The 12,842-nt window shown below is 32.1% G+C and overlaps 1 protein-coding gene across 2 annotated transcripts in view; it reads right to left on the bottom strand.

Annotated features, from left to right (window-relative positions):
- Nucleotides 1–12,842, bottom strand: part of LOC146528995 (ATP-binding cassette subfamily G member 4) — a 39,764-nt gene that overhangs the window by 14,629 nt on the left and 12,293 nt on the right. For both annotated transcript variants that reach the window (XM_085202710.1, XM_085202709.1), the window contains 3 exons: nt 10,231–10,348; nt 1,881–2,070; nt 789–1,113 (listed from right to left, as the gene is read on the bottom strand). In XM_085202710.1, the coding sequence (XP_085058836.1) occupies nt 789–1,113; nt 1,881–2,070; nt 10,231–10,348 (633 nt within the window). The remainder of the gene's footprint in view (nt 1–788; nt 1,114–1,880; nt 2,071–10,230; nt 10,349–12,842) is intronic.

The following is a 12,842-nucleotide window of genomic DNA, read 5'->3' as shown; positions in this document are numbered from 1 at the left end:
GAATTGATTACGGTGTTGTAATTGATTCGTAATATTACAAATTGTGTTTACTCGTGCCAACATTATCCACGGAAGCCCACAGTAAACCGGGTACTCAAATACTATGTGCGAGGGAAATCCACCCGACTCCGACATATATATATATATATATATATATATATATATATATATATATATATATATATATATATATATATATATATATGTCAGCAAGTTTTTACAAAGGCGTCAATTATATACTGCGATACTAATTGTATCTTATTTATTCCGTATAATTGATGATTAGATAACCGTTTAAAGGTCAATCGGTAGACCTAATGAACGCGTTGTAAACATTAATTAAAATAAAATTTCATTAAAAAAATGTAATGACATTTAAAAAATGATACTTGAGACATAAAGAAACTTGTTAAAGTTAAAAAAGCAACAACTTTTAAATGTCAACAATTAACGTTACGTTTGATGTAAAATTAGCATAGATGTATGAAAAGTTGGTATATGGAGGACATTTTGTTACTTTTTCGGCAAGTGTTATAATGGTTAGTGATTCTAAGCCTGTAGATATTGTTTGGATTATTTTAAGTAAGACATAAGTCGACATATATGAGAATTTATATATAATCCTCGTTTAAATTATTGATACAAACATTTATAGATAAACAAGAACACAAACACCAAAGTCGGATAACTAACCTAAATATCTATACACAGAATTAAAAAAATATAAATAATAAAGAAAAAAAGAAAAATAATGAATGATAGAAAAACTTAAAAAAACATAGTCTTACCCAACCTTCCAGTACTGCCTTGATACACGCACTGTCCGTCCGCCAGCGTATACAAATGATCAAACATTTCAAACAAACGAGCCGAAGGCTGATGTATCGTGCAAATAATAGTTCTTCCACCCCTTGCCAAGGTTTTCAACAAGGATATACATTGGAAACAGGATGAACTGTCTAAACCTGAAGTGGGCTCGTCAAAGAACATTATAGGTGGATTGTTAACTAGCTCCAGGGCTATGGACAAACGCTTCTTTTGACCCCCTGAAAGGTTAGATGTCATTGTTTTATGGTGTTCCGATAGACCAAGGGTCTCTAAGATTTCTTGGATCTGTAAAGAAAAAAATGTGTTTTAAAAGAAAACTTGTGAAATTTGATGAATTTGCTTATTTAGATTTTTTTAAAGAAGCTTCTGAAATAAAATATATATGTAAAGTAATTCAAATTACTAATAGAAAAAAATATTTAGATATTTACAAATATAGTGTTAAAATTAGTTACTGACAAGAATATAAACGATACAATGTAAAAAAAATAATCGTTGACACAGAACGTAAATTAAAACGATGACTTTATCATTTGACCTTAGATTTTCTTTTACTTCAACTTTTTTATAAATTAAAAACAATACAATAATGTATTTGTTTCAATTTATAACTAATTTCATAATAAAATTATGCTTATTAACCCTTTGGAAAACATATAATAACATAATCAATAATATTATTAAGTAACTTGGCTCCTTTCCTTTTTTCAGTCTAATTTGGAGATTTTGGTGGCATTTTTAGCTCTTTAATCAGAATCTTTAAGTACTTTGAGCACACGTCAGTATACTATCATAGCATATCATTTTATTACAATATTTTTATTACGTTAAATGCCTCCTAACTTCATATCTACTGAATTTAAGTGGATGTACAGCGGGAACCTAGTATTTTAAAAAAAATCGATGTAAGACGAATCCTTCATACTTTGCCAAACTACAGAAATGAAAATAGTTCCAACACCCTCAGGAAAAGGGTTTGAACCACAACCATGCAGTCGACACAGGCCCACAGTATAATGATAGTTAAACTATAAAATTTAATGTCAACATACCACTTCTTCCTTATCAGCTCTCGTAGTAGCACTCGGTAGTTTCAAAGCAGTCGCTACCGCCATTGCTTCTTCAACAGTCAAATTCCCATGCAATTGGTTATCTTGCATGATATAGCACGATAGCTTTCTAAAGCTCGACAGATTGCGCTCCATGCCGTTTACTGTGATGCTGCCCTCCATTCCGGATGTCCTGGCGACAAAGGAAAAGATATAGTTGTAAAAAAATATTGGAAAACATAGTGACTAATCACTAAGTGTTTGTACATCAAATCTGAATTAATTCAAGATTTCTTATAATATCCTGACTTCATATATTTAAAGATTTCATATACTTATGCTTTGCGTAAGTATTGCAAAATACAACATCGCATAAAGTTGACTAAGGAAACACGTGCATTACTAAATATAAACATTTCTCGGAGTAGGAATAGCACTGCCAAGTAAATTAAATAAAAATGTGAACAAAAAATCCTATTCTCTATGAAGACTACTCAATAAATTAATAATAAATAAATAATGAGATAGAATGAAAATTGGGGCACCTCATTTAAAATTACTATAAATTTAGCTTTTTCTAATAAAATGAGGACGTTGTGACGCAGTGGCACAAGTGCGTGACTGGAAACGCAACGGTTGTAAGCTCGATCCCCATAAATATGTTGTTATTTTCAATAATAAAATGTATACAACGGAGAAATAAAACAGATTTAACAGGTTTTCAAACTAACCCAACGATATGTCGTTTTGAATACAGGCATCCCTCGTATAACACGGTTAATTCGTACCGTGTTATATCGAAACCGTGTTATACGAAACCAGGTATACCATACTGTATACCGTGTAGTATCGAGACCTTGTCTCGTGTTATATCGAAACCGTGTTATACGAGACTTTGAAATCATACAAATAAAGGCAATGCGTACCGTGTTATATCGAAACCAAATCTTAAGGTGTAAAGTTTTATGATAGCTGAAATTTCGTTCCAAGTACTACATAAATGAAAAAGGAAGTTACCTTGATGTTTTTATTAAGAAAAATAAATTAAATTCAATTTTATGATGAAATACAAAAATTAAAAAATACAACAATAAAATATATTCAAAGACTAATAATAATAATTACATAGTATAAAACAAGTAGAAACAGCTTATTGAACGAAAAAAAAGTTCAAATTTAAAATGCATATTTTTCAAAATCGTGTTATACTAATATCATTTCTCGTATCGTGTAATATCGAAACCGTGTTATATTAGTCTCAATTCTTGGACCGTGTAATATCGAAACCGTGTTGTACAAGTACCGTGTTATACGAGGGACGCCTGTATATCAATTGCAGAAATAAAAAAACAAAAAGCAAAAGGTGAGTTATAAATAAGTACTTCATTGGATTACTAGGCATAGCAAGTTTCAAGATCATATCTTACTAAAGAGCCTTGAGTTTCTGTCCTTATTGTATCATCTTTTTTGCAATTCAATTAATATTCTTATTCTGTCTATTAAATGAAGGAAAACTTTTTTACATTTATTTTCATGCATTTTTTAGCTTCACGCAGTCTCCCGCAGCTAGCAGAGCAGGCAGAGGGAACCAGGCAACCTAGTGCTAAGACACTCCGTTCCACGCTTAAAACTTAAACAATTAAATAATATTATTCTTTATTGTATTTAACGTGGATATGGCAATACCATGCGCCACGACTGGCATCAAACTAAAATTTTATAATCTATATATATAATAAAAAATATCAAATAAAAAAAGGATCAACAGTAAATGCACCTATTGCTAACAATATAATAATTATCTTATCCGTTGCCCGTGGATTGCCAAATCTGATTTTAATCGCCGTAAAACGATACAGAATAACGATATTGTAGTTGATTACTTGAATCAGTTTTATATTATAACGTTACACAATTTATACGCTTGGATGGGCTGGAGGATACGCCTTTTTTCCAGTGTTGCCATAATAAGGCAGCAAATATAACAATTGTGGTAGATTGTATGAAATCTATATTTACATAAATAAATTAATTTGCCTTTGCTTATTTAGGAATAATATTCTTAATACTAGTTGAGATAACCCCCAGGGGTCCACGGGAGATTCGGGGGTCTATCATCCAACATAATAGGGGATTCACAATTTGTAAGCGAAGGAGGTCCACGAAATTTATCTGCTTTCTATAGTGAAATGTTGCTACATTGGATGGAATCACTTTTTTTATTCATCAACTTAAGTTTTAGACTTCCACTCACAGCACAATCAATTAATTAATCAATCAATTCTCTTTCATTTTCGGAAACGATTAATTCTTGGCTGCAACTCTACTGTCTAACTCTACGAAAATAGTTTATTCCCTTGGGTGGAGAACGAACCTAAAACCATCTCATTTAGAGTCAGGCGCTAACCTTTTCGCGGAACGAGGAACTATTGACCTTCTAGATATAAAAACCAGCCAGAATGTGGATAAAATATCATTTTGCAGTAGGTACCTACTGTCTAGTTACAATAATAAAATAAGGAAACTCGTCTGACAAGAAATATTTTAATTGAGATCATTAAGAAAATTCTCTTCGAATAAACGTTATTTAATTGTCAAGGTCTCAAGTTAGCGAGGCAAAGAGACTTACCTTGCACTTAACATTTTTTTTTTCGTAACTTGTTGATATTTATTAAGTACTTCTATAAATGAAACGTTTTTAAATACCTAAATAGGTCATAAAAGTGATTTTAATGAACAATTCGAGGATTTTAATCAGAAATTAAGGCCGCCGTGCCGCTGTGGCACAGGCGTGTGTTATGCGAGGGTTCTGGGTTCAATTCCAACTCGGGGTAAAGAATTATCATTTATTAACATTTTCGTTTCTTTGCAACGGTAAAAAGGCATAGCGCGCAATCTGCCTACCCTGCTATATGCGGGATACAGCATTAAGTTAAAAAAATCGTGGATAAATGTGCGGAACGCTTATTAGAAATTAAATTTACTAATATTTTACTTTTACGGTTTTATACATATATATAACTGTGTTTTTTTCAGTTACACAATTTTTGTGTTTGTCCGGGCTCTGCGATTTCAACATAACTATTAAGTACTATTCCATTCGTAGTTTTGCTCGTGCAGACCACACAGTTCTGGCTTGGTGGGTGGGTGCACAGCATAGCTGTAAAAATAGCTGATAAAAAAATCACATTTTACAAAAAAAGAATAACATGACATGAATAATTTTCGACATTCTCGACTGTCGGGTTTTCTCTAAAACATGCATGTATCATACATACAAACTTTACTGCAAACCTTCCTCTTGAATCACTACGTATTTTTGTAAAAGCTATATTAAAATCCGACGCGTACTTTAAAAGAGTTAAGCGAACATCGCTTTGTTTCTCTTTATTAACAAGTTTTAATTATAACTTAGCACTGTTGTAATTTTCCATATAATTTACCTTTTACCATATAAAACAGAAAATTGATAATGCTATAATAATCCCAGTCAATGACCAATTAAAATGGACACAAATTATATTTCAACATTTTCAATGCAATATTAACACATACTCGTAACGCACATTTAAATGATAACACGAGTACGGAGAATATATGAGTTTAAAAGTAATATTAGGTATATTATTCTCTTCTGTAATCTCGTTACCATCGTACTAACGCTACAACAACCTTACTACACTATCTAATTACTAATCCTGTTTGTTTTACTTGGCACCGACTTCAAAATTATAAAATCTTTGTAAAATTATTTTTCACTTTTTAGTTCACTGTTAGAAGTCGGTTTTTCTTTTTGTTAAAAATTAATGTATTACTGCTAATAATAAATAGATATTATTATTTTATAATTTTAAAATATAGGACAAGTAACAGCCAAATGCCAGTAGTAAATCAGGAAATACATATAATTACGCAAATTAGTTATATATACTGACGCGTCATACCTACACCTCATTTGCATCGTATACTATACTTGACAATATTACTCAACAAAAAATATATACTTCACGCTGTATCCCGCACATGGCTACCCAGGCAGAGGAAACCTGGGAACCTAGTGTTAAGACACTCCGTTCCCATTAAAACACGTAGGTTTCCCATTTTCCGCCGAATTACGTGTTGAGTGGCGCAGCTGATTAAATATTTCGTTTCAATGGATTCTTCGAGTTTGAATCGGCCCCTGCGTCACTCAAAAGTTCGCTGATTAATACCGGTTGGGTTCCCAAAAGATCATAAAAATAGATTATACTTCCGACCTGGCATCAAATTCACAACCTACGCATTTACCGATGTCGCGATCCACTGTGCCACAGTGGTTTAAATATAAGACATCATCCACTTATCTTTATAAGCAGTTAGACATCTAGTAATTTGTCTAATTACTACTTCGCAAAGTGACCGTCTAACAAAGAAGTTGTCTACAATTACTGCGCAGAGTATAGAGTTAGGTACTTAGACTTTGAACTGCATATTATATTTTTATACGATGAGTAATGTGAGACAATGCTGATAACAAGCAAAATGTATAACAAGAGTGGTCATAGTGTAGAATTGGTGAGTGTTTTTAATATTTATACATAAATTGATGTATAAATCTTTTTTTAGCTTTACCTGTATCCCGCATTTTATAGGGAAAATAGAGGGAACCCGGTGTTAAAACGTTCCCCGTTTGGTTGAACGCGCTAATCTCACAAACTACTACTTAGAATTGAAAAAATATTTGTGTATTTGATAGTGTATTTAGAGAAGACTATAATATTAAATCACGCTAAGATTAATAGGACTAGAGTGACAATGAAAAATGTAGCAAAATAGGAGAACTTGACTATTTCCATTTGACCATTCAGGCAAATCCACACCTAAAAACTAGTATTCCATAGAAATCCACTAATATATTAGTATATATAAAAATCTACTAATATAGGTACTATACTATATCAGTAATATAGCAGTCGTCGGTGATTTACGCAAGCCCTGCATGTCTATACATTGCAAACCTCCGGTGTCCCAGTTAACTGACGACTCAACACGTAATTTATTGACATTAGTCTACGTTTTTTTTTTCTATATTTCATATCGAATATCCCTTCACTTGCTCGTCGATTTCCTATAAGTGTTAGTTTATATGTATACTTTTACTATTATATATTACAGTTATGGCGAAAAGGCAGTGTGGGCTGTTGTTCTTGGAAATGAAATATTTAATAGTTGTACTTCAGTCACTCAACACGCAATGTCTCCAGAATTCGGCGGAAAGTGGGGGGTCTTAAAATTATGCTCACTTTGCCCTGATACATGCGGGATACAGGGTGAAACTAAAACTATTATAATATATTGGTATCAATGAAAGTATGAAAACACTCCGTTCTCCACTTTCCGCCCATTTGAATGTTTGTCTTGTCAAAACAAAACTATAAATAAAATTTAAATATATTTTTTCCAAATACGCATCGACACTGTAGCCCTATTATACAGCCATATTTCTTAGATATGCCTAGGCAAAATGCATCGTATTTTTTCCCTAAGCGTGAGCATAAAGTTAAGAATGATATACTATAATAAAATTCCTTCCGCCTATTTCATATATAAGGTCCAGCAATTTTAATAATAAATATTCTTGAATCTTCTCTAACCAAGTTACTAGTAAGTTACACAATGCTCTACGCACTGGGTAATTGATCTGACCCATTTGCTGCTGATAACGGAGTTCCGGTTGCCAATAATTCTGACATACATAATAGAAACATGAGCTTTTTTTACTAAATATTATAGATTTGAAGGTCCAAAGACATTTTGACTGCTTTGTCGGTAGCAGGTTCAAAACACTTGAGAAATAAACTTCTTATAATTTATTTTTTTCTATTCTTTAGAGTTAATACATCTAAAAACTAAAAATAGTACACAGTAACAAACAAATCTATACTCTATTCAGGTAACCATGAGATCAATGATAAACGAACCATAAAAAGGTTATTTTACAAGTACGATTAATGCAGGTAATATATTTTATAAAAATAATTATGGAGGTAATAGAAATAGCACTGTAAATAACAGTATATAACGATGTGTATGGAATCGAATATCATAAATGCCACATTTAAGTTTGAGAAACTTTGTTTTCATTGTTTACATTTTTTCTCAAGCCCAAATAAATAGAATATAGTAACACTAACTATACACGAGAAAACAATAAAAAACATCTGTAAACCACTAATGCAGAAAAAGTCGCTCTTCCATTTTATAAACCGCATAATATTAATTATTATTCCTATTTAGATAAAAAAAAAACTACTATTATAATAATATAATATATACAGTAAATTACAATAGTTATTGGAAATAAAACAGTTCTTTATAATATGCTAAGATAATTTACAACGGCCTTTTAAAACACTTGTTTTTCTTTTAACAGAAAAAAACAAAGGCTGATATAGAAAAAATAACTAGCTAACCTTCTTAACAGAACGTATAAGCGTATAACGTAATATTATTTGTAAGTATTAATATTGATTTTTTTACAATAATAAATAATTTCTTTTTAAATCTATTTTATATTTATTTAAATTTATATTTCCATTTCTTCGCTCCGCCTCCAGAATTCTGCTTCCAGAATTCGGCGGAAAGTGGGGAACGGAGTGTGTTAATACTAGGTTCCCACTGGCTACCCTGCTGTGTGTGGGATACAGCGAGAAGCTAATTTTTAAAATCTATTTTAAATATATATTTTTTATTGTTCAGGTCGATTTGTGTAAGCAAATATATTTTGAAATTCTAGTTATAACAGATCTATGTATGTATTTATAAAACTTTTCCGTCACTGAGTAAGTGACAGACAAAACATACCTGACATTAGAAAGATTAGAGAGTGTAACAAAGTAATAAGAAACAATTTCTGGCAACTCTGAGATCAAGAAAAACTGGGATTTTCCCATTAACGTCTCATAGTCCACGCTAATAAAGTTGCGGGCGAACACACACAGCTGTAACTACTGGGAGCAGAAAAGTAAAATTTGAGTTCAATCAAATGTTATAGATAATCGTAGTCAACACGTGTAAAGCTGCTAAAAAACTACCCCATTTTTTCCGCTTCGTCTACTAGTGCAGGGATATGAAAATAATTATAATTCATTTATCTGAGTGGGGATCGATCCCACAACCACCGCGTTACACTAAGGCGCTGCCCCACTGCGCCACGCCGGTAACAATAATGTTAAACATTACTTTCTTAATTCCTTCCATCACCTAAGTTAAAGTACAAAAATGAAAGTATGTTCAAATAGGTATTAGAAATGTCTTAGAATATATTCAACCTCCAATTGCTAGGTAAAGGTAATTTAAGATGATTTTCACTATATAAAGAGAAAGTCGCAGAAATCATGTCGCAACAAAACGACAAAGTGAAAACATAAGTTTTCTATAGTCAACCACTAGCGTAATATCTCGAACTGGAAGCGTGACCACCAATTTTACCATAGCAACACTATGATAATATTTTTTATCATATTATAGTTTCATATTGATTATAATTATAATATATCTTTGTAGATAATAAATATACCTACATAAGATTTTTTTCTCTATTATACATATATTTTATGTATAGTCGGTGCAGCTGTTCCAGAGATTAGCCCGGACGAACAGCCAGACAGAAAAAATTGATTATCTGTTTGCTATTTTAAAATTACAGACAAACACTTCCATTTAATTTATATGTGTAGGTACATTCAAAGGTATTTTAACCTTCTTTATATGAATAGTTAAACCTTAAACGTAGTCCTTGCATTTACAACGCAGTTTCCTTTTACTACAAAAATACATTACAGCTTAAAATGTTACTTCATAAAATGTCAAATTCAAATATAAAGAAAAATGTATACAGTAGAAACTCAATTAACCGGACTAATTATTGTCGTTAGTTATTCGGATAATCGAAAATTTAGATAATCCAATAGAAGTTGTGGGTTCGATTTCCACTCGAACAAATGAAATATTTAATATTTTCAATTCTCGCTCTGGTAACAAGGCAAAACACTCCATTAACATCCGCCACCCAAGACACAATACCTCCAGAATTCTGCGTAAAATGGGGATCGTAAGTGTCATAACTGGAACAGAGTATTTGAACACTAAGTTCCGAGATACCCTCTGCCTATCCTGCTATGTACGGGATACAGCGTAAGCTAAAAGAAAATATAAATGTTTAATTTAACCAGCCAGGCCAGGCCATGGAGACTAGAATATTCCTCCAAATAAGGATCAAACCCACAACCCTCGACTGACACACCAGTCATTTCATCCAATTATCCCGCAATGATGTTTATAAAACAAGCGTTAATCAAAACAATAAACCTACTTGTATCCAGTAAGAATGTTGAGCAGTGTTGATTTTCCAGCGCCGGAAGGCCCCATTATGGCGGTCAGCTCGCCAGAACGAAGCCTTCCCGATACTGATTTTAAAATTGTCTTCACATCTGAAATAAATTGAGTTTATATAAATTTTTTGGCCATGTTTATACATTTTTCGTATTACAATACACGCACTATTCAATTTTTAATAATTAGTTATTTAACAGATTTTATAGATCTAATTTTAACTCGTCACCAAAGCGCAGCGTTGAATTACGCCATTTTACATGCAATGTGTCTTAGAAAATTGGGCGGAGAGTAAGCAATGAGTGTCTTATCACTAGGTTAATTAACTCTAGGGAAATAGCACCATACTCAATATTACTGAATTAAGTAGCTACTTATATTATACTTATACTACTTATTATTAAGTAGCTACTTATATTATATATAAGTATATATTTAAGGAAGAGAAAATAACAAATTCTTTATAGCACACAGGTTTCCATTTATTTTACGGGCATACAGAACAATCATGTGCATTTTGTAATTTAGGCGTGTTTATCGTATTCTTATTCATTGCGCAATTCCCGCATTAACCTAGTCTTTCAAATGTATTTTAAATAAGTGAGTTAACCTGTAAAAACATCATTCTTATCATAATTTTCTACTAAAATAGACCACGGAGGCGAGGTGACGAAATCCAACGCAGTATTTATTCAACCAAAAAAAAAACGTACAAAATGTATAAAAATCTAAAAAAAATACTTCATTTCTGTGACGATAGTAAAGTACATAAATGACATTTCAACAGTCATTGAAGAGAACAGGTAAACTATATTGGTCAAGAGACTAACTCACTTCCTTAAGTTTTCCTATATTTAGAATCAATACATGCATGTTCGTAAGAATAACAGAGAGGTGGGGGGTTCCTTACCCACCCCAGAATCGTCTCGTGCCCCCATCATAGGCATTTTACTAACAAAAAATTTTGCCTAAAATACCAGATCCTACTCTCTACTCAAGAAATGAACCAAATATGGTTTTTTGGGTAAGAAAGTTACTCTTTCCTCAAACAAGAATAGAACCTACTAACATCGCGTTCAATAAGACACATTCCAATGTCATTTATATGTACATAATATTCATGTACTTTGACCATTTAAGAAGATAATAATGTTATGATAAATGTATTTCTACATATAGAGGTAAACGGGCTTACAAGCCGTATCACTGTTATCAAAGAAATTAAATCTATAATTTGACTTTAAAGATAAGATCCACACATTACTAAATATTGAAATTATTTCTTCTATATAGATATTAATAAGATTAGATAAATATTGATTATATGTAATTTCAGTGTCATCAGAACTGAAGTTGTAATACAAATTTTAGCTCTATCACACATTGGCAAGTGAGTCAAATTGAGTTTGCAAGATTTCACATACACTAACACACATACTAACACGACAAGTCAAATAAAAGCTTGTAAAAAACGATTTACTTTTATGTTAAAGATGTTTCATATTTTATCCCGCAGTTTTAGCAGGCAGGAAAAGTTTATATATAGTTCGTTAATAGTTCTGTACTTTTGATCCAAATTTGGGTTATGTATGGCAGAACTCAACGCCGCGCTTGGTCTGGCTAAACCTTGACACGATAATTTATTCTCCACATTAAAGATCGAAACCACAACTACGAGTTTGCAGTCATATTCCGTCCCACTGCGGTACGATGGCGTCAATTTCTATATTCAACATAGTAAAAAAAAAACTTCAATTTATACATGTAAGTGAGTAAAATGTATTTAAAATTAAAATGAATTTTTCACAAGGACCAGCATGTTAACGAAACGTTACGTTAAAGATAGGTATATTAAAATAACACTCAATGTAATAAATATTTTTTTTATAGCTTCACGATGTATCCCGCACACAGCAGGGTAGGTAGAGGGTATTTAGTGTTACGACACTTCTTTCCCCATTTTCCGCCTAGATCTGGAGGTGAGTGGAGGAATTCAACGCCGCGCTTTGGTGTCGGGCCAGAGCGAGGAAATGAAAGTAATAAATATGTAATTTCCTGGAGTGGGAATTGAACCCATAACCTGGTTCTCGTTTACAGTCAAACTGTGCCTCTGCGCCACTACTGGCCTCAACTGACTAAAATCACTCATTTTACATTAATCCGAAATATTTATTCTTATTATCATGTCGAAATAATTAAAGGTGACATTATTATCAAAATTTTCGTAATTAAAGATAATATTATGTTGCTACGCTACTAAATATAATTAATAATTATATTACATTATCAAAAAGACTAGTTTCTTTTAACCTTCACGCTTTATCCCGCATATAGTATTATAAGCAGAGACAAACTAGTGCCAAGACACTCCGTTCTCTAAACACGAAACAACTTTGATAAAATATGTACCTATATATTATGTAAATTGTTCATATTTTATCAAAATCGATTCATTGGTTGAACAGTTACAAGGGAACAAAGGAACGGACATAACCCTCGTCTTGGGCTTGAGCGGAAACGGATAAAAAATACTTGTTTTAGCCATTTTTTGTTTTAAAATAACAATACACACTCTCACACTAGCTCGGTCAA

This window comes from Heliconius melpomene, chromosome 19 (assembly GCF_056956725.1).
Source record: "Heliconius melpomene rosina isolate 202511_hmr_F chromosome 19, ASM5695672v1, whole genome shotgun sequence".
NCBI classification, from domain to species: Eukaryota; Metazoa; Arthropoda; class Insecta; order Lepidoptera; family Nymphalidae; genus Heliconius; species Heliconius melpomene.
This window is presented reverse-complemented; position numbering and strand designations above follow the sequence as displayed.